This window comes from Mytilus edulis, chromosome 6 (assembly GCF_963676685.1).
Source record: "Mytilus edulis chromosome 6, xbMytEdul2.2, whole genome shotgun sequence".
Taxonomy (NCBI): Eukaryota; Metazoa; Mollusca; class Bivalvia; order Mytilida; family Mytilidae; genus Mytilus; species Mytilus edulis.
In genome coordinates this window covers 13,548,251-13,571,321 of record NC_092349.1, presented here as the reverse complement: position 1 = coordinate 13,571,321, position 23,071 = coordinate 13,548,251, and the positions used below count along the sequence as shown (strand labels likewise).

At 31.2% G+C, this 23,071-nt stretch overlaps 1 protein-coding gene across 1 annotated transcript; it reads left to right on the top strand.

Annotated features, from left to right (window-relative positions):
- The first annotated feature begins 1,500 nt into the window (after positions 1–1,500).
- On the top strand, positions 1,501–22,572 carry LOC139527170 (multiple epidermal growth factor-like domains protein 6). Its single transcript, XM_071322481.1, has 14 exons — positions 1,501–1,574; positions 2,451–2,566; positions 3,805–4,017; positions 5,011–5,226; positions 8,108–8,308; positions 9,397–9,570; positions 10,853–11,050; positions 12,918–13,052; positions 13,655–13,792; positions 14,298–14,441; positions 16,800–16,937; positions 17,446–17,586; positions 19,092–19,122; positions 21,995–22,572. The coding sequence occupies exons 2-14, from the start codon at positions 2,512–2,514 to the stop codon at positions 22,122–22,124; spliced, it is 1,914 nt and encodes a 637-aa protein (XP_071178582.1). The 5' UTR covers positions 1,501–1,574; positions 2,451–2,511; the 3' UTR covers positions 22,125–22,572.
- Positions 22,573–23,071: the final 499 nt, after the last annotated feature.

Genomic DNA, 23,071 nt, shown 5'->3' with positions numbered 1-23,071 from the left:
TTTTTCAACAGACTGTCGATGTTCGATTTTCTTGATGGAGGTTTGCTGCTCACAAGGAAGCTGTTAACCAAGAGTTCCAAATGGTGAAATTGAAATCATCCCTTTATAAATTTTACTGACGCCATCACGAGTTGGTTGACCGTTATGGAATAACTGTTTTACAAATGATATCGGATATGTTCCTTATGTTTAGCATTTTAAACTGTTGTGGATTCGAGCGTAAGTGATGAGTCTTTTGTAGACGAAACGCACGTCTGACGTATATACTGAATTTAGTCCAGGTTTCTATGATGAGTTTAGTTCCTTACGTCGTAACTACAATCCCCTTCCCCTTTCATGAATGTGACCTACCGAATAAGACTATTTATCGGATTTGTTATAATATGAGCAACACGATGGGTGCCACATGTGAAGCAGGATCTGCTTATCATTCCGGAGCACCTGAGATCACCCCTAGTTGTCGGTGTGATTCGTCTTGCTTATTCATTAGTTTTCTATGTTGTGTCATGTGTACTATTGTTTTTCTGTTGGTCTTTTTCATTTGAATGAATTGTGCTGTCAGTTTATTTAAGATTTATAAGTTTAACTGTCCCTCTGGTACCTAATTTCTTCTTTAAATGGTAAATAAATCAGCGTTTCCAATCATTTAAAAAACACTAAATCCCATCTCATGCTCATTTTCTCAAAACTGTTTTCGTTTCTTAGCTCTGTTATATTATTACACTCTATCAACTTAAAGAGTTTAATCTTAATATGCAAAATCTAGAATACTCTTCTGGAACAAAATCATTGGGCTGTACTGAATATTTTATATCTTAATTCTTTTGTAATGTGAAAAGCTCTTATGTAAAGTACTTAGGAGGCATATAACAATTGTATGCATCTAGCAATAAATAAATTTTGTGTATTTACTGTCTTCTGATTGGTTAAAATTATTAGTTTTATTTTCAATGTTGCCAATTTTAATGGCGACACGCCCACTCTGACGTTGTGTATTCATACGCAAACATGTGTGTACGTTGTTATTGTCAAGATAAATAATATCAAAAGTTCTTTGAGCCTTATTTTTGATAGAAATTTATTTATAATGAATGGCAATAATTTTATTTTGATTTTATTGAACCATAAAACTAATCTTTGACTCTTCACATTTTACATAATCCGCTTCGCGGATTATTCAATGTGAAGAGTCAAAAATTAGTTTTATGGTTCAATAAATTCAAAATAAATAATAGCCATTCATTAATTGTCTAGGGCAGAATGAAAACAAATGAAGAAATTTTATTAGAATAATTATGTTTATACTTATTAGTTATTTGTTTTGTGGGAAAAGGGAAGGGTGGTTAGAGTTTGTAACGGTACTCAATCAACAACAAAATAGATAGGAGTTTAAACTTTAAAAAACCTAATTGTTACAGCTAAAACGAAACATACACACATTTAAAACCTACACATATAAAACGTTACGGTTAACCAATCACCGGATTTTTAAACTGATGTTATATTGTTAGACATGATGAGTATCTTACTTCCTGTTTAATATGTATTATAGACGATAGTTGTCCTGATAGAAGGTTTGTCTTTTTTTCACATATTTTATGAAAGTTACCATATGATTTTGTTAAAATATGATATTCCTATTCAATATTCGTAAATATAGTGTTTAGTTCTAGTTTTTCATGGCTTTTCATACCGCTCAGAGTGTACTATTAATCACAGAGCGTATCATAAATCACAAAAGTATTCCAGATATATCCATAGATGCATTAGCAAAATTGCGAATTAAATATAATGTTTGCTTAGCTGCCACCGAAACAACAATTTGTACTTATTTAGTTTCGAAACATATAAATGGATCGAAATTAAAAGAATCCATACAAGACTAACAATGGTGGGAGGTTTCGGGCTGAGGATAAGCGCACAAATGCGGCGTAATTTAACATGTTGTGTGAAATCTGAACCTCTGTACATGAGGCAAATGTAGAATAAACAAATCCTATATTGTTCAAAGTTTGAAAAACCACTATGGACTTTGAAAGACAAACGAAAGGATATGTAGTAAATGTGGATTTGACATAGCAGTACATATTTTATGTTAATTTATTTTGTGTATGCTTGTTTTGTTTTATACGCGTAATAAATTCAACATGCTCATAGGACTATTTATTTATTTTATTACATTAAAATATGTCAAACTTATCTGCATGCAATTAATGCATTTTTGTATAAATTTTTCTTTTTGTATATAATATGCTTTCTTCAATCTAAGTCAGTGGAATAATATGAAGAACACACCAGACACAAATGAAAGAAGTTGTAATATGTAGCAATTAAAAATATGATACCAAACTCTAAGAATATGTATAGAACAGACAACACACTAATGTGAGAGTATGTACAAATTAGAATGATAACTAACATATACCATTTCCTTTTGTAATTCGTTTTAGTGAATCGGTAGCTGCTATGGTAAAATGTAACATCTAGATGTACACTTGAACTACAGCTGATATGTTATTACTTTTACTCAGTCACACAGTTGTTTTATTAACAGTTTCAGCTCAACGTATGTACACATCGATAATGATATGAGACATTCAACATGTTCAATATTTGTTCACTCCAAGTTCCACAGCATATAAACTTAAAATAATGGTTTATGTTAACCATTACCAACAAGCAAAATCACAAAAATACTGAACTTGGAGGAAAATTTAAATCGGAATGTCATTAAATGGAAAAATTTAAAAGCTCAAACACATCAAACGAAACAATAGTAACTGTCATCTTCCTAACTTGGTACAGGCATTTTCTTAATATGTAGAAAATGATGGAAAAAATCGGGTTAGCTGAAACTCTCACTTGTATGACGGTTGCATCTACTTCCTTTATATAGACAACGATATGTAAACCAAACAAATAGACATAATAGGTAAAAATGACCAAATTAGGGGTACAGCATTCAACATTTAAAATCGAAATCACTATAAAAACAAACAGAAATGTAACAAAGAGGCATACAAAGGCTAATATACCAAGCCAACTAGCCACATTGTTTATGTATGTGCCTGTCCCAAGTCAGGAGCCTGTAAATTCAGTGGTTGTCGTTTGTTTATGTGTTACATATTTGTTTTTTGTTAATTTTTTTTACATAAATAAGGCCGTTAGTTTTTTCGTTTGAATTGTTTTACATTGTTTTATCGGGGCCTATTATAGCTGACTATGCGGTATGGGCTTTGCTCATTGTTGAAGGCCGTACGGTGACCTATAGTTGTTAATGTCTGTGTCATTTTGATCTATTGTGGATAGTTGTCTCATTGGCAATCATACCACGTCTTCTTTTTTATATTTGATGTGATGTCATAGGTAGATTTACGTGTTCGTTTTTTTCTGGGGGTTAGCATGTCGAAATGTACACATGTACTATTGTATTTTTTATTTTTGTACTTCTCTGTCCTGAATGTCAATGAATGTTCTTGCATTTAATTGTACTGTATTCCTGTCATGTAATGTTGATATTTAAGTGTTATATTTAACATTGCCATAAAAACGCGAGGTTTGGCAAGCCACAAATCACCATTTTTCTTTAAATCACATGTACAAAGACAGGAAAATGGCAATTGTTATTTTTAGTTCGTTTCTGTTTGTGCTGCCTTGTCGTTTTGTTGCACTTCGGTGTTTCTGTTGTTTCGTTGTTTTCTTGTTATAGTTGATGTGTTTCCCTCGGTTTTAATTTGTAACACGGATTTGTTTTTTTATCATAATATAATATGCTTTTATTTTCATTAACTACGTACTTTACAGATAATCTAACACCGTTTGGCACAGCTACTCAAAGTTCTAATCATTCGATCGGAGTTCCTCAAAATGCTATAAAACCACCTGTATCAAATGCGTATTCCATTAATAGTTGTTCACATACAGGCATTGTCAGCAAAACACCAGCTTGGTGGATGTTTCAATTCTCATTCGGAATTGCTTTCATCACAGATATCACAATTTACTACAGAGAAAGCTGTAAGTATAGACATGAAATGATTGTAAAGTAAGATACTATTTTCATCTTATTATCTTATCTTGATGACAAGTTAATTACTTTCATAAAGAAAATCATTGAGAATCGGCCGGTAGTTTTATTGTACTCCTGATCTGAACATTAAATTTGATTGTTATAAAATCATGTATTTGTAACTTTGTTTTGAAACTGCTTTACATAATTTAAATGAAAAAACGCGAAATAAGTACATCAATTAAGAAAAACCCTTCAAATGCATATGAAAACAACGAAATGAGCAGAAAGCAGTTTTTGTTGGTTGGTGAACAACTATTTGTGTTTCGTATAGATTAAGATCAAAGGGGACTGATAATTCATGTCCTTGCCAGTTCGAGCTGACAATAGAAAATCATTTCTTTTGGTGTGTAATAAATAAATATTCTTCACTATTTAAGACAGAACATAATGTTTTTCAAATCAGTAAAGAAACCTTTTTAAAGTATAGGCTGATAAAAATAAAAAGATCGGCGAACAAAAAAAAACCAGTCAGGTTATAAAGAAATTATGGAGAATTGAAAGTAAAAGTTCTCAAATAATGTGTTCAATCATAAAACATGACGGATGCAACTGTGGTGTTATTTTCTAATTATTCGTTTGATTTTCCTTTCGTTCGCCGCCCTTGACATGTATGTACATTGTATAAAAACAACTAAACTTTCCTGTATAAAATGCAACACATTTGTCGAGAAATTAGGACAGAAAGATATTTGAAAATCTTAACTATACTTTGATTTTGACTTCTAAGATTATTTCATTTTTGAAATGGCAATTTAAGGCCAAATGTCACACACTTCAGCCAGGAATGAATGGATAAAAGGAAACCATTTACATATTGAATTTTGTCGTAATACAGTTTTCTTTGAATTATGTATTTTCATTAGATGCATTATTTCATTTCTTTTGTTCCGTAGATAGATTAAGAAAAAAAAACAATTGTTTGTGTAATTTTATTACAGATTCCTATCGAATGGATGGATTTAAGTTATATGTGAGCAACATATCAACCATTCCCCCTGATGGTTATCTTTGCTATGAGGATCCTGATCCAGGTCTGCCAAACATCACACAAACTATTCCTTGTAATCAACTTGGACAATATGTCATTTATTACGATACTAAACCTGACATTAGTTATGGACCTATAATTGAACTTTGTTATGTTGCCATTTATGGTGAGTAAAGTATCATTTATATATATGTTATTTTTATTTTCCAGACAAAAAGACATAAAGCTTTCAAATGCGCTGAGCTAAAATATACCAGTCTCTTTGTTGCTCAATGTTGAACTTGGACGTATAGTAAACAGTTATCAAAGGTACCAGGATTATAGTTTAGTACGCCAGATGCGCGTTTCGTCTGAATAAGACTCATCAGTGACGCTCATATCAAAATATTTATAAAGCCAAACAAGTACAACGTTGAAGAGTATTGATGATCCAAAATTCAAAAAGGTTGTACCCAATACGGCCAAGGTAATCTATGCCTGGTAATAAGAAAATCCTTAGTTTTTCAAAAAAAAATCAAACTTTTTTAAAGGGTAAATTTATAAAATTGACCACATTATTGATATTCATGTAAACACCGAAGTGTTGACTACTGGGCTGGTGATACCCTCTTGGACAAAACGTTCACCAACATGGCATCGACCCAGTGGTGAAAACAGTTATCAAAGGTACCAGGATTATAATTTAGTACGCCAGACGCGCGTTTCGTCTGAATAAGACTCATCAGTGACGCTCATATCAAAATATTTATAAAGCCAAACAAGTACAAAGTTGAAGAGCATTGATGATCCAAAATTCCAAAAGGTTGTGCCAAATACAGCCAAGGTAATGTTTGCCTGGTAATAAGAAAATCCTTATTTTTTCAAAAAAATCAAACTTTTTTAAACAGTAAATTAATTAAAATGACCACAATATTGATATTCATATCAACACCGAAGTGTTGACTACTAGGCTGGTGATAACCTCGGGGACGAAACGTCCACCAGCAGTGGCATCGACCTAGTGGCATAACCATTTATCAAAGGTACCAGGATTATAATTTTGTACGCCAGACGCGCGTTTCGTCTGAATAAGACTCATCAGTGACGCTCATATCATAATATTTATAAAGCCAAACAAGTGCAAAGTTGAAAAGTTTCGAATACCTTAGATTTGATAAGGGCGTTTTGTTGTAATCACCTAGGCCAGATTGCACAAAAATTAAATAACAATGATGTGTTTTTTTTGTTTTCTAATCGTTGTTTATTTTTTTTTCTAAATAGTTTTTGACAACAACGAACAAAAAAATGGTATAAAAGGATACATCTATATATATAACATGTATCCAAATGTTTTCTATCCTACCTTGTCCCGATTCCTTACCAGTTAGCCTTAAAAAAAGCAACAGCAGTAAAATAATGCTTAAAGTAAAACAAAATTATTGAGAGAAAACTAATCTAAGTTACACACTAGGCATCAACGAAGAGACATGTATTGTTGAAATGCGCATCTGGTGCAAGACAAATTGGTACCTTAATTTTATTAAACCGAGGGAAACACATGAAAAATGAGAGAAAAAACAGCGGAATAACAGAAACAATGAATTGCAACAAAAACAAACGCAAACATACATAAAAACGAATTATTTGATAACGCCAATATTAATGACTTTGCACAGGACATTCTAATAACATATATGGTAGTTCAACCTTGTTTAATGGCTGACCAAACCTCCCGCTTTTATGACAGTGTTAAAATTTATCGCTTAAATGACAGCACTGCGTGACAGAAATACTACACAAACAAACAAAAACACTCAGTACAGACAAACACAAATCGTCAAAAAAATGTCTAATGGACGCAGTAAAAAACCCAATATCGGTGTTCCTTCTGTCTGTATCACTTGTTTAGCTATTCATAAAATAGCATTTCATGGCTTTGTGACGACAAATACGTTCACCTGGCCTTATACGTTTCACCCAGACATATCACTTTCGTCAAAACATATGAACCGACGCTGATAAGCTTGATAGAAACTAATTACGTCATCTGCAGGTTAGCTGATGGAACAAAAAAAAAGTCAAATCACAAATAAACTGAAATCCGAGGAAATTCAAAAATGAAAGTCAGATGGAAAAATCAAAATCATATGTAGGCCAACATATGGGACATGTCGTATTGCTCATGTAGAACAACTTCGGTTATCACAGGTAGAAGTCCAATTATGTGAGGTCATAATCGACGACCGGAGGACACAATTGTGTTTACGACCATTGAACCATATCGTCAACGCCAAAGAGAGATTTACTCCATGTCGGACATTGAAATGTTGAACACGTGATGGAGGCAGAAAATTTCATATGGATGACTTAAACTTCTCTACAGGGACCACAAGCCTTAATAGCTTCATTGTAAGAAGCAACCAGCTATCAAGAAAATCATGATAGTAAATGAAAGCTCTGGAATATCGAACTAAATGAACCAAATTATAATTTGAAAACTTATTTTCTATGTGACATGCCATTTCATACAACGGTATATTGCTGGGTCTTCCAAGTGATCCACAAAACTTCTTTCTAAATTATTAACATCGCTTTTATCAGCAATCCAAGACGGGCTTCAAAGTTATTGTGAAACTGCCTATTCTACAGGTGGCGTGAATCAGATGTGGATACTTAAAAAATCCAAAGATCTTTTAGAGTACATACAATCTAACTATCTTTTATATTGCAATAGTATTAACATATTTGACTATTCTACAATTTATTCAAGTATTCCACATTCCAAACTAAAAGACAAATTGAAAGAGTTGGTATTTTTCTTTTTCATAAAAAAGAATGACCAACGAAGATACAAGTATCTTGCCATGGAAAGGGATAAATCCAACTTTGTAAAGGATCACTCTGATTCAAACAAAACATTCTCTGAAACTGAAATTATCAAGAAGCTAGGTTTCTTGATTGACAACAGTTAGCAATATCCTTTAACTATACTTTCCGCTATAAAGATGATGTTCTTTCACTAAATAATTTAAAGTTTGGTAAATCATGTAGACTTTTGTGCTTTTTAGGTTGCCGAAAGGGTTTTTGGGGAAGTAACTGCGAGAAAGTGTGTTCCGAGTATTGCATAGAACGACATTGCTACCCTGGAAATGGGTCTTGTATTTTTGGATGTAATACTGATTACTGTTTGCATGATATTTGCAATAAATTTACCGGTATTTGTACCGATGGTTGCAAGGAAAGACGAACAGGAGACTTTTGTACCAAGTGTAAGTAATTTAAAACTGAACATCGTTAAAAAACAACACACCTACTGCGATAATTTGTTATCTTCTGAAATAGAGTGAAATACTTGATATATATATGGTATGACTATAATATGTTTTTCCTTGGAGGGGTTGACTAAATATTTTACTTCAAAAGGAAGAACAAATTGTAGGGAGGTCTATTTAAATGTACTCCTATTTTTGTATCTTTTTGTTGTTTAAACTCCCTTAAGAGTAAAACTACACGACATTGATAAGCAACGGAACAAGAACAATGAATAAGATATCAGTTTTCATGCTTTGAATCCATCAAACGTAAGGCAAATTTTGGAAAACGGAAAATAACATGAAAGAAATTATGATATATTCAGTAAACTAAAAGATTCTACTACCATTTAGGACTATAATATTATCTGAATATAGACCTCGACAAAAGTGTAAGTTGATTAAAAATTTATTTGATACAACTCTTATGCAGCCTACTGCTAAATCGGAAATGATTTTTTAGTATCTGTCTACCATTCAAACGTTTACAGTTTTATGTCAGGAAATAATAAAAACTTTTGGATTATAGCTCTTCATCTTTTATATAAGCTTTGGATTTCAAATATTTTGGTCACGAGCATCACTGAAGAGACATGTGTTGTCGAAATGCGCATCTGGTGCAAGAAAATTGGTACCGTTAATTTTATTACTACCACTGGGTCGATGCCTCTGCTGGTGGACTATTAGTCCCCGAGGGTATCACCAGCCCAGTAGCCAGTACTTCGGTACTGGCATGAAAATACGGATTTTTTGTGTTATTAAAATTTGCTGTTACAAAATATAAGAAATTATTATAAATTAAGGAATGTATCGCCCTCATGCAAAGCTCTGATTCCTCTCACGAATTTGGCTATACTTTTTAGGCCTTTTGGATTATAGCTCTTCATCTTTTATATAAGCTTTGGATTTCAAATATTTTGGTCACGAGCATCACTGAAGAGACATGTATTGTCGAAATGCGCATCTGGTGCAAGAAAATTGGTACCGTTAATTTTATCACATACACCTAATATCAAAAATCGTTCTAAATATGTTTTTCAACACAGATAACTTGGCATATGACAGTTCAGTCCTTATAAATCCAAACAGTAGTTACCCAGGTAGTCTAGCAAATGATGGAAGTAAAATATCCTGTTCTAAAACAAAAGGGCCTACCGTTACATTTCAAGTCGACCTTAAAGAAGAAAGCATTGTAACAGGAGTGTACATTCTGTTTGGCGGTTAGTTAGTTAACTGTACATATTTGACTTTTATAACTAACCTGACTATACACATTTTTAATTTGAGACTATAGTTTATATCTTTGATGTTGAAAGGCTTTCATTGCAGTTAAATATTTAATCATTTTTGGTTTGGTTTTATCCATTAAAGCAATATGTTCTTATTAAACATAAAAATGGCAACATTAGTATACAACTGTTCAAAAGTCATAAATCGATTAATAAAAAACAAATACGGTTACAAACTTAAACAGAGGGAAACACATCAACTGTAATTGGAAAACAACGAAATAACAGAACACAGAAATGCAACAAAAAATAAACGGACGCAACATTCATAGAAACGAACTATATTGGATAATAATTGCCATATTACTAACTTGTTACAGTACATTTAAAGACAAAATGGTGGGTTGAACATGTAGCCAAACCTTTGCGCTTTATAACAATTCGTGTTCAGATAGCCAATAATACACTGTGTTCACTTGAATCTCAGATTAAAAATTGTGTGGTATTTATGTGATCCAGAACATTAGAACAGAAACTTCATTTAAATTCCTACAAATACACATATATACATGTACAGTAGTTGTCGTTTGTTTATGTAATATATACGTGTTTTTCGTTTCTCGTTTTTTTATATAGATTAGACGGTTGCTTTTCCCGTTTGAATGGTTTTACACCAGTAATTTTGGGGCCCTTTATAGCTTATTGTTCGGTGTGAGCCAAGGCTCCGTGTTGAAGTCCGTACTTTGACCTATAATGGTTTACTTTAAAAAAAAATGTTTTTTGGATGGAGAGATGTCTCATTGGCACTCACACCACATCTTCCTATATCTATATACTTCGATAAATATACAGACTATTAACTCGTGAAGATAGTAAAATATTTATAAAATATACATGATATATTTACAAATCGATATAAGAAGATGTGGCATGAGTGCCAATGTTTAGCTTTCATTAATTGTTACTTGGATAGAGAATTGTCTCATTGGCACTCAAACCACATCTTGCTGTCTCTATATTACCATGAAAAAGTGGACATAAACTAACTAAACAGCATAAAAGATAGTATCAAGAGGTTAAATTTACGAAAATACATACTAAAAGAAGTAAAAACTTTCTAAAGACATGTATGCTGACTTTCATTAGGTGAAACCACAAAACAATTACGGAAACACATATTTCCTCAATCAGTGAAAAAGGGTTTGCAAAAAATAAATACAGCAACAGTATATTGGTTTTGCTAGTTTGAAACGTTTGAAGCTTTTATTTTCAGAACATAATACAAAGGTCGGTAGCCATACCCTTTATGCATCAAATACAAGCAATTCTTGGAAAACTGGGACAATTTTATTCGAAGAGCAATTTTTGCCTACAGGAATCAACGTTAGTGCAGTTTTCAGATATTTGACTTATGTACCTCCAAGTCAGGGAACATCTGCAGAACTCGAAGTTTGTGAAATTGGAATTCTTGGTTAGTGTTTTTTTTATCAGAAAACAAAGAATAATTGAATGCATTAAGATGGTGTGTTTTAATGGAAAGAAAGTAAGAACATTTAACATTCTTTTGGGCTATTGAGTTTTAATTCAACTCAAATATCAAAATTAACGAAATACGTTTATAACTGTTATTTTTTATATATCAACATATGTGTCTATTCATTGAAAAGTGGTTATTCGCCTACTGTTAACAATAAGATATACGTCTTATTAGTAAATACCGATAATTTAACTATTTCAGTTACTCTATATTTACATATATATGGCCTTATGGTCGGGTTGTTGTCTCTTTGACACATTCCCGATTTTCTTTCTTAATTTTATATATATATATAAATTGCAAGATTTACAAAACGGAATAGTTAATCAAACTAACAGCCTATAGCTATGGGGTTAACGATTGGATTATTATACCAAAACTATCATGAAACTGAAACTTTAAATGTTTTGTGTCCCCGCTGCACATTTTCATCGACAGGTATGCATGATAGCAAATATAATGTTAACAAGGGCTATATAGAAAAAAAAAGAAATACCAACAACTGTAGTTAAAGGGGCATAAGCTACGAGATATATAAAAAATCTAATATATAATTTTTATTTTGCATAATTATTAATGAAAAAGCAAATAGTAAAATAATGATTCGCTTTTAGTTTAAACAATATTTTATTCAAAAGTGCATGAAATATAATCATCAATGTATATACAGGGATTCGAAAACAAGAGACATTTATATAAATCCTTCTTCCTTTTAGCAGCCAGTGTTGTTCTTTTTTGTCAAAATAAGCTAAAATTATTCACTTGCAAGTAAATAACTCGACCTCATTGACTCCGTATTCATGTGAACTTCAATTTAATCCCTTAGCCTGAAATGGATATCACGTGACTTGAATGTTTAAAGTTATTTAAAGGAAAATAATATCAATACTGAAAGTGAAACAAAGGTAAATCATATCATTGACTGATTCGATCCAAAAAAATATACCAATATTCTTATACAGGTGAAAACGATGATAAACAGTTATTACATCTATAATATGAAATGAAATAGATCTAGAAAAATTCCAACAGCACGAATATGCTTATATAAATTCTATTTATATCTTTATTTATGTTTTCATCGCTTATATGGTCATCGGATGACTTTAGATGTCAACTCGATACTAAATTAAATGGCATCTAGACTAAAATACACTCGAAACGAAGCTACTTATGATCATGACCGTGTCCTATAAATTATTTATTTCAGACTGTTAATAGTCTGGATAAATATTTAACATTGTTTGAATCAAATATGAGAATTTGATTAAAGTCGGTAAACACGGATTTTAAAGCTAATGTCCTTTCAACACCATATACCATGTGTTATTTGGTTAGATCACTTAAGTCGAAAGAAGTTGTAAAATAAGCTTTTAATAATTAATAATTTTATCAATCATGGAAATGTTAAATAACAACATTATTTAAATACATGTACATGCATCGGCAATGAACGAAATTTTAAAACAACAACATAAAACTGTTGGAGCTAACATGTGTTAATCGGCTATTTCACAAATGTCAATTATAACACCACTCTCAAAACCATTGTCCTTTATCTTGGCGGTCAGGTTCTTCTATTTATGAAGAAAGCCGGAAGTGTCTGGAAGGAAACATCGACTGTTAATAAGAAAACAGACAATCATAGTCAGTTAGAATTGCTGCAGATTACAACTGTCACATGCGGGAATCGAACTATCAAATTCCAGTGTTGACCCTTACGAGTATAGTTAAATAAGTAATAAGTCATTTATTTCATGAACAAAAAGATATTATTTAACCATCAATCTTTCTGTTTAAGGTTGTCCACCTTCAAATTATGGTACTGTATGCAATAAACTGTGTCCAGGTAACTGTAACGGACCTTGTGATCTTGAAACTGGCAAGTGTATATTTGGTTGTCTAAACGGATGGATCGGTAATAATTGTGAACAAGGTATACATCTCAAAACTTTACAATTCATGTGTAAGAGACGTTGTACTTATCTGTTATATGATAATATTTCTATTTGATTATTGATGCTTGTTTTTATTTAATTTTTTCTTTTGTCTTGCAAAAGCATACACGCTGCAAATGCAAAGGTTATGAATTCAATCGCAGCCGTGTCACACAAAAACTAAAAATAATGTTATCAAATGTCTCAGTTCTTACACGCAGACTTCAGGAGTAATATCAAATGCTTGTCGAATTGGAGTCATGATCTTGTCCTAATGTGCATGTTATGTTTTATTACAGTATCAGTCAAACAACATTTCATCTTTATCATCATCAGTAACGTCAACGTCCACATTGACGTCGATCGAAGTCATCTCTTAAAATCTTTAAGTGTCTCCCTGAAAAGTGTATATTAGAATGGGTTATTTCCACTGCAATCGATATTTTTGTTCATCCTTAAAATAAGATTTAAAATCAAACGTGGTTAAAGTGTGTAGTTATTAGAAAATCATATGGACTGCTGTGCCATTGCAATCGCGTATAAGTATGCATCATTTTGATGAAACTGTGATTTATTTTATTTTTCTTTTAAATGTTTTTAGCATGTCAGGATGGTAAATATGGTAAAAATTGTCTTGAAACATGTTCAGGAAACTGTGTAAATCCTCAATGTAATAAAATGACCGGAGAATGTATAGGAGGATGCAATGATGGTTGGCTGGATTCTAATTGTACACAAAGTTCGTCATATTCTTTTTCATTTAAGTTTTTAACATTAACTTACAGTATAAATGAGTTTAGTTGACAACATTATATTACCTTAAGTATACATAGAGCAATTCACAGTAACCGTTGCATGGAAACAATGAAATCGTTTTTCGGGGGTATTTGTTATTGAGTGGACTGTGAAAAAGAGAACTTGAGTTAGTGATAATTGTTATCAAAGGTACCAGGATGATAATTTAGTACGCCAGACGCGCGTTTCGTCTACATAAGACTCATCAGTGAAGCTCATATTAAAATAGTAATAAACCAACAATAGTGATAATGTTAGTTAGATATCATGTCTGTTTCTTTCTAAAACTAGTATTTAATACAAACTGTGTACCTTTTCTTTTAACAAAGTATTTACTGATATTTAAAAAATAGAAATAGTTCATGCCCTTAACTGACACATATTTCATTTCTGTGCTTATATTTCATTTAACCTAACTTTATGAACGTGTTCAATTCTTTTTTTTTCAGAATGTCCATTTGGTAAATTTGGGAAAAACTGTTCAGAGTTTTGTCACGGATGTATATCACATATGTGTGATCATGTTAATGGTATATGTGATAACTCAACTGCATGTAAACCTGGATATGTGTATGATAAGTACTGTAATACAAGTACGTAGAGTGTATTACTAAGATTATGCATGTAGGACCCAAATCTATGGTGGGTTCCAGATCTATGGCAAATTCCTAATCTGTGGTAAATATGATGTCACAGACGCCGAACAAATCACAATTCTATGGCAGGTTTTTGTTTTCTCCAAATCTATGGCAGATTTAGAAATTACGCAATTTTCCGTCACAATTAAATAACGTCATGTAGCGTCGAGGGGACGGCTTTGTTATACAATGCAATACAGAAGGGAAAGAAAAATATCGAAAAGCAAATTTGCAAAGGACCGTTATCCATAGACAAAAACTATTTGAGAATTGTGTTTATTTCAGGCCTTATTTTCCCTTATGGTGTTCCTTATGTTGTCTTTACCTTTAATTGTACAAGTTGTATTTGTTCATCTGGTTTGCTTTTTGTTGTGTTCTTGTTATTTGTTGTATCCCTTTGGTCTCTTCTATTTTATTTTATAGGTCACATAACGAAAAGTATATTGTCAGCTATGTAGCATTGACTAACTGTACTATTTTAGCAAATAAACTTTTTTTCAGGTATACGGAAAAAATGGATATGTCATAGATTTCTAATAGATATTAATTTTATTTTTTGCCATCAACATGACAAATGACTGTATACTGTCGGAGAACTAAGGACTTGTTTTTAAAAGTCACGCGCTTGAAGCGAGTCATTGTTCATTACAGGGCCTAATCGTCATCATTTAAAAACTATTTATATTATCTAACGCTCAAAAATATATAGTTTTTACATGTAATTAGTTAACAAAATAATTGCTTTTTGTGTTGTGAAGGGTCAGGTAAATAGTAGGAAATACCAATTCTTCTGGGCACATGATTTCAACCCAAAATTTGTGACATTACAGAATTATATGCTTCCTAGTAGTATTCGTCGTCCGTTTTTTCCTTTACCGCAGGTTTTACTTTAAAGCAGCTCTTTTGCTTTCTTAGGCCGGACATTCGACATCGAAATCATTGGTCAGATATGTACTGATTTGTTCGACCTTGTGCTGAAAATCCGCCATAATTAGAACACTAAAATAATTGCCAGAGAATAGGAAAGTAAACACATGCCATAAATTAGAGTTCTATAAAATCCGCCATTGATAAGGGATCTAAAAAAGCAGCAATAGATTAGAAATTAAAAAAATCCGCCATAGATTTGGGATTACATGACGTTATATTTATCATTTATATTAGGAATCTGCCATAGATTTGGAACCCACCATAGATTTAAGTCCTACATGCATATGAAAGGTTCAGATATTAAAGATTAACAAGTATAGAACCAACAATAAATCTAAAAGCAGTAATCATTAATGTGTTCAAATTACCCACAATACAGTGGTTCTCCAATATATTCAGGTTCCGACAATTAACATGATTAATGTGGACTTAAATATTAAAGCAACAATAGTTTACCGATGTCCAAATCTCTGAAATTGAGTATGAATATAAATTTTGGTTATACATTAAACAACTGATGGGTATGGATGAACTCTAAATGGAGAAAAACAAGGCGCTTTGACAGAGATAGCATATTCTGGCATGCAAACCTTATCTGTTATCCGAATTCATACTCTAAACTTCACAATCTGGAATTAGACTTATAAATAAATTACAGATTGAAAGATTATTTATTTTAGAGTTTACCAATTGCATGCAAATGCTAGCTCTTCGCAAAAATAATTTTGGTTCAATATTAATCAACTAGGACTGTATATATTTTCCTGCCGAATGTCGGAGTTATCTTTGGTTATACCAAGTTTCTCTAATACATACTGGCCAAAATAGAGTCGAGAGTACAAAAAGTTGCTTTCAATATCACCAATGAATTATTAATCAATGTTGTCTATATGCGTCGTTTACTGCTGAATGTAACATGTTTTAAGTGTTGCATTCATGGCCAATATTGTCAAAAATTATTGTCAAAGCTGAAATAATTTCAATATTTATATATATATTTATTCCGACATGTTGAATGTTTAATGTGGTTAATTGCTTGCAATTGATATATTTGAACAATTCAATTGTAATTCAAAGTTTCGAAACACAATTCGTTTTCATACTGTAAATTTTTAACTTTATTGTGTTACATTATAAATGATTAAGTACGATGAACTCTTAAAAAAATCAACATGTCAAAAAGCATGTTGAAAAAAAAATGTCGACAATGTTTTGCTCAAAATTTCTATTGAATATATCTTTGAAGAACACAAGGGATAAATTAGATTCATAATCATTAGATAATTTCAGAAATTTTTTTTTGTTTAAAATTGAATTTCCTTCATATTTTATAAATAAATGTTTGTATGACATGTTCTTCATTAATAAACACTTTTTGAACAGCATGCAGGAATGGTTTATATGGTAGTAACTGTCTTCAAATATGCTCATCATTTTGCTTACATGCACCTTGTGATCATAGAACAGGAGATTGCATATATGGATGTATTCTAGGAGTGCATGGAACTAATTGTATGCAAGGTTAGATTTTGTTTAAACGTTCCATGTGTGTTTGAATGTGAAATATTAGTAACCATATAACTACAACTGAGCATAGGCGACTGCGGAAGAAGTTTTTTTTCATATGATTAATCGTTACACAAGAGAAAGGCAAAGTAATAAAAGTACCGAACTCCGAGGAATATTTCTTTAGCAAAGCGAAAACCAAAAAACTAAAAGACATTAAGGAGCCACTCGTCTGAAGTTAACACAAAACTTAAAAATGATTTCACGTTGCTAATAATTATGTTGACATTTGATACACAGTAAAATATATACAACATAAATTAAATGTTGTTAAAAATTTATAAAACGATTAAAAATATATAAATGAAGTCATGATCAAGCTTAATAAAATCATGAAATGAACATGGTTGTGAACATTTCGTTTACTGTGATCTGTGAAAATGTAAAACAATTTGTTCATACTTTTTTTAGTATAAAATAATCATAATAAATGAACTTATGTATTTTATCCTTTTTATTGCAGTTTCTGTAAAAACAGCAGAAAGGGTTATTGACGTCGCTCTCCGGATTGGACTTTTTATTGGAGGTGTTCTTTTAGGAATACTCATAACAGTTGCGGTGTGTTTTGTAATTAGGAAAAAACGACAATCAAAGAAAAGGCAAGGTAAGTAATGTTGCAAAAAAGGGACGAAAGATAACAGAGGGAGAGTCAAATTCAAAGATAACATAAACTGACAACGCCATGGCTAAAAATAAAAAGACAAACAGTCAAAAAATAGTATAAAAGACACAACATAGAAAACTAAAGACTAAGCTACACGAACCCAACCAATAACTTGGGGTGATATGATAGTCTAATTCGGTAGGTCACATTCGTGAAAAGGGAAAGGGTATTGTAGTTACAACATAAGGATCATATCCCATATCATCTGTGTTGGTCAACCAACTCGGGATGGCGTCCGTAAAATTTACGAAGGGATGATTTCAAGTTCACCATTTGGAACTCTAGGTTTCATAGCTTCCTTGTGAGTAGCAATCCTTTATAAAAGAAATCATGGTAGGAAACACAAGCCCGAAAATATCGCATCAATTGAGATATATATACTCCGAATGCAGGCGCTGCTGGAATGGACAATTTAGTCAATGAGGCAGAAACATAATTAAGTTATCATGTGTATCGTTAATACTTTATATCGTTGGAAAAACAGAGGGACGAAAGATATTAAAGGGATAGTCAAACTCATAAATCTAAAACAAACTGACAACGCCATGGCTAAAAATGAAAACGACGAACAGAAAAACAATAGTACACATGACACAACATAGAAAACTAAAGAATAAACAACACGAAAGTTTACTTTCGGTTGCTGAATAATTCCTCTGTCAATATAAGAATGCAAAGATTTAAGATTATTCCAATGCCGAATCACCTGCAAACCTATACTGCATAGCAAAAAAAAGGAGTCGCCCCGAAATGACAAATGCAGTAATACCATTGAAACGACCAATTTATATATATCGGTAGATATTAAGACTGTAATATAGCATTACGTAGTTATTGAGGGTCTTGAAACGTGTTGATTCAAGTGTCATCAATGAGTCTTATATCGAGAAAATGCGAGCACTTGTATTGCTTTATTGTTAGCCTGGCTCTTGTGTTGCTTTTATTTTTAGCTTTTATATTTGTTAATGTCACTAACTGTATACATAAACCAAGAATCAGCGTTATTTATTCAGAAATATATTACATGCGATCCTATAGTCACCAATACATTATAAATTTCTGACTGTACTGTAAACCAGAAGTTCTCCTTCTTGGGAAAGGGACAAATTGATCTAATTCATTGTTTGATAAACATCATAAACAATAAGTCCAATATGTATCCATTTGGATAGAGGACAAAATGTTAAACAGAAAGCTCAGATTGACTAAATGCTAAGCTCTATTTTGCTCTTCCGTTCTTTGAAGTATTATACATAGCGGGAATTTCTCGCTACATTGAAGACCTGTTGGTGACCTTCTGCTGTTGTTTTTTTATTTGGTTGGGTTGTTGTCTCTGACAAATTCCCCATTTCCATTCTCAATTTTACATGTTTTGCATTTAATACTGTTTAACATACTACTATACATGCTTACAAATAGTATAATTTTCTCTTCTATGTTGACAGGCAAAGATAATGTGTCAAAGAAAACACAGAGGTAAGTTTGTTATTAATAACTTAATAAAACACTGAGGTAAGTTTGTTATTAATAACTTAATAAAACACAGAGGTATGTTTGTTATTAATAACTTCATAAAACACAGAGGTATGTTTGTTAATAATAACTTAATAAAACACAGAGGTATGTTTGTTATTAATAATTCATAAAACACAGAGGTATGTTTGTTATTAATAACTTCATAAAACACAAAGGTATGTTTGTTATTAATAACTTGATAAAACACCGAGGTTTGTTTGTTATTAATAACTTAATAAAACACAGAGGTATGTTTGTTATCAATAGTTTAATAAAACACAGAGGTATGTTTGTTATTAATAACTTCATAAAACACAGAGGTATGTTTGTTATTAATAACTTCATAAAACACAGAGGTATGTTTGTTATTAATAACTTCATTAAACACAGAGGTATGTTTGTTATTAATAACTTCATAAAACACAGAGGTATATTTGTTATCAATAACTTCATAAAACACAGAGGTATGTTTGTTATTAATAACTTAATAAAACACAGAGGTATGTTTGTTATTAATAACTTAATAAAACACAGAGGTATGTTTGTTATTAATAACTTAATAAAACACAGAGGTATGTTTGTTATTAATAACTTCATAAAACACAGAGGTATGTTTGTTATTAATAACTAAATAAATCACAGAGGTATGTTTGTTGCTTATAACTTAATAAAACACAGCGGTATGTTATTATTAATAACTTAATAAAACACAGAGGTATGTTTGTTATTAATAACTTAATAAAACACAGAGGTATGTTTGTTATTAATAACTTCATAAAACACAGAGGCATGTTTGTTATTAATAACTTCATAAAACAAAGAGGTATGTTTGTTATTAATAACTTAAAAAAACACAGAGGTATGTTTGTTATTAATAACTTCATAAAACACAGAGGTATGTTTGTTATTAATAACTTAATAAAACACAGATATATGTTTGTTATTAATAACTTGATAAAACACAGAGGTATGTTTGTTATTAATAACTTAATAAAACACAGAAGTATGTTTGTTATTAATAACTTCATAAAACACAGAGGTTTATTTGTTGTTGATAACTTCATAAAACACAGAGGTATATTTGTTATTAATAACTTAATAAAACACAGATGTATGTGTGTTATTAATAACTTAATAAAACACAGAGGTATGTTTGTTATTAATAACTTCATAAAAAACAGAGGTATGTTTGTTATTAATAACTAAATAAAACACAGAGGTATGTTTGTTGTTTATAACTTAATAAAACACAGCGGTATGTTATAATTAATAACTTAATAAAACACAGAGGTATGTTTGTTATTAATAACTTCATAAAACACCGAGGTATGTTTGTTACTTATAACTTAATAAAACACAGAGGTATGTTTGTTATTAATAACTTAATAAAACACAGATGTATGCTTGTTATTAATTACTTAATGATAAAGAAAACGCAGAGGTATGTTTGATATTAATAACTAAATAAAACACAGAGGTATGTTTGTTATCAATAACTTAATAAAACACAGAGGTATGTTTGTTATTAATAACTTCATAAAACACAGAGGTATGTTTGTTATTAATAACTTCATAAAACACAGAGGTATGTTTGTTATTAATAACTTCATAAAACACAGAGGTATGTTTGTTATTAATAACTTAATAAAACACAGAGGTATGTTTGTTATTAATAACTTAATAAAACACAGAGGTATGTTTGTTATCAATAACTTAATAAAACACAGAGGTATGTTTGTTATCAATAACTTAATAAAACACAGAGGTATGTTTGTTATCAATAACTAAATAAAACACAGAGGTATGTATGTTATTAATAACTTAATTAAACACAGAGGTATGTTTGTTATTTAATAACTTAATAAAACACAGAGGTATGTTTGTTATTAATAACTTAATAAAACACAGAGGTATGTTTGTTATTAATGACTTAATATATTAGGTTTATTCTCTGAATGATAAAATGTCTGAAACAAGAAAGATATAATTCAGGTTAAAACAGAATACCTCTTCACTTCAGCATGACCTTATTTTGTTTCGCGTCATATGTTTCCAATGATTTAATTCCGTAATAGTTAGATGCATTTTTTAAACTGTCAGGCAACTGTAGTCATTGTTTTATAATCAGCAGATATTTGTTTTGTAAACTGACTGGTGTTCCCTGTAATTATACTCAAACTCTGGCGTAAAAAATGTACGTTCGGAAAAAAACAAATTAATCAGTTAATTAATAAAATTAACGGTACCAATTTTCTTGCACCAGATGCATAAAACGTTAGAACATACATGTACAGAATCAAAGTATATTTCGTAAATGTGTATGCTGTTTTGAATTTTAACCTTGTTTTATGAAATGCTTAAGCAACAAATGACTTGGCTGGTTTGTACTATCTACATATAATTAAATGAAAAAATAAATAATCTAAAATTGGGAAGTCTGCGAAAAATAATTAAAATTTAGTTTTGATAAAAAATTATATGTGTTTGCTTCCCCAATTATTAATGCGTTCCATGCGTTTTTATTTATAAGTTTATTGAATAGCGCATATTCCAATAATTTATATGCATTTCATGTAATACTTAATCGTATTTGGCACAACTTTTTGGAATTTTAGATCATCAATGCTCTTCTACTTTGTACTTGTTTGGCTTTATAACTATTTTGATATGAGCGTCACTTATGGAGAGTTGTCTCTTTGTCACTCATATCACATCTTCCGATATCTATTATGAAGACGAAACTGAATTAAAATCATGGTACCTTTGATAACTATAATTCATTATTTTCAACAATATGAAGACTTTATAAATACTTTTGAGATTTATTTTTTAGTCAAGATCCACAACACTATGACGATGTAAGAATGGAAAATGTATCTACTTATCAGGATCTCAGAATGGAGACGGGAACAAATGAATATGACCAGATAAGCCAGATAAACACAGCATATGATAATCACTAAGAAATAAACATATAATACTTCATCTGCCAGGGGAAAAAACTAATGGATATTGAGCATGTTGACTACAGTTAGTGATCAACACAATGTGATTTGTGAGATTGAATCATCAATTGAATAATAATTGGTGTATTGATAGACATATGGAGAAAGTCTAAAAGAATACAACATCAACAAAAAATGTGTACTTTATCATTGTTATATGATCCATCGTTCCGTAACAATTATAACTGACTATTTTTGCAGACATTTGATAAATACTATGTATATATGTGTGTGTAAGTATAGGTGTGTGTTTGTGAAAGTGTCTGAATTCAACATTTTTATTTTACTTTCAAAACTGGTTTGTGTTTTCTAAGTTATGTTAGTAACATTGTTCTTGAACAATGTTGAAAGTGAAGTATGACGTATAAGTGTTAGTATTATATTATTCCTACCTATTTTGATTCGACTGTATGTGTTTCTTTTTTCTAGCTTACATATTCATTACTGGACCATTTCTCTGTCCCTAATTGTTATAAAGACAAACATAAATATAAAGAGGGAAGGCTATTAAAAGTAAACGTGAGGCGAAAGACAGTAAAGGGACATTCAAACTCAAGACAAAGTCAATAGCAAAATGATAGAGCCACTATCATTTCGATAACCTTTTTGTTTACATTCACCAAAACCTCGCGGAAATCTCATATGCATAGGTTCGTTCTCAAAGTCATGTACGTTCGTACAACAAATAAAATTGAGAATGGAAATGGGGAATGTGTCAAAGAGACAACAACCCGACCAAATAAAATAACAACAGCAGAAGGTCACTAACAGGTCTTCAATGTAGCGAGTAATTCCCGCACCCGGAGGCGTTCTTCAGCTGGCCCCTAAACAAATACATACTAGTTCAGTGATAATGAACGCCATACTAATTTCCAAATTGTACAAAAGAAACTCAAAATTAAAAT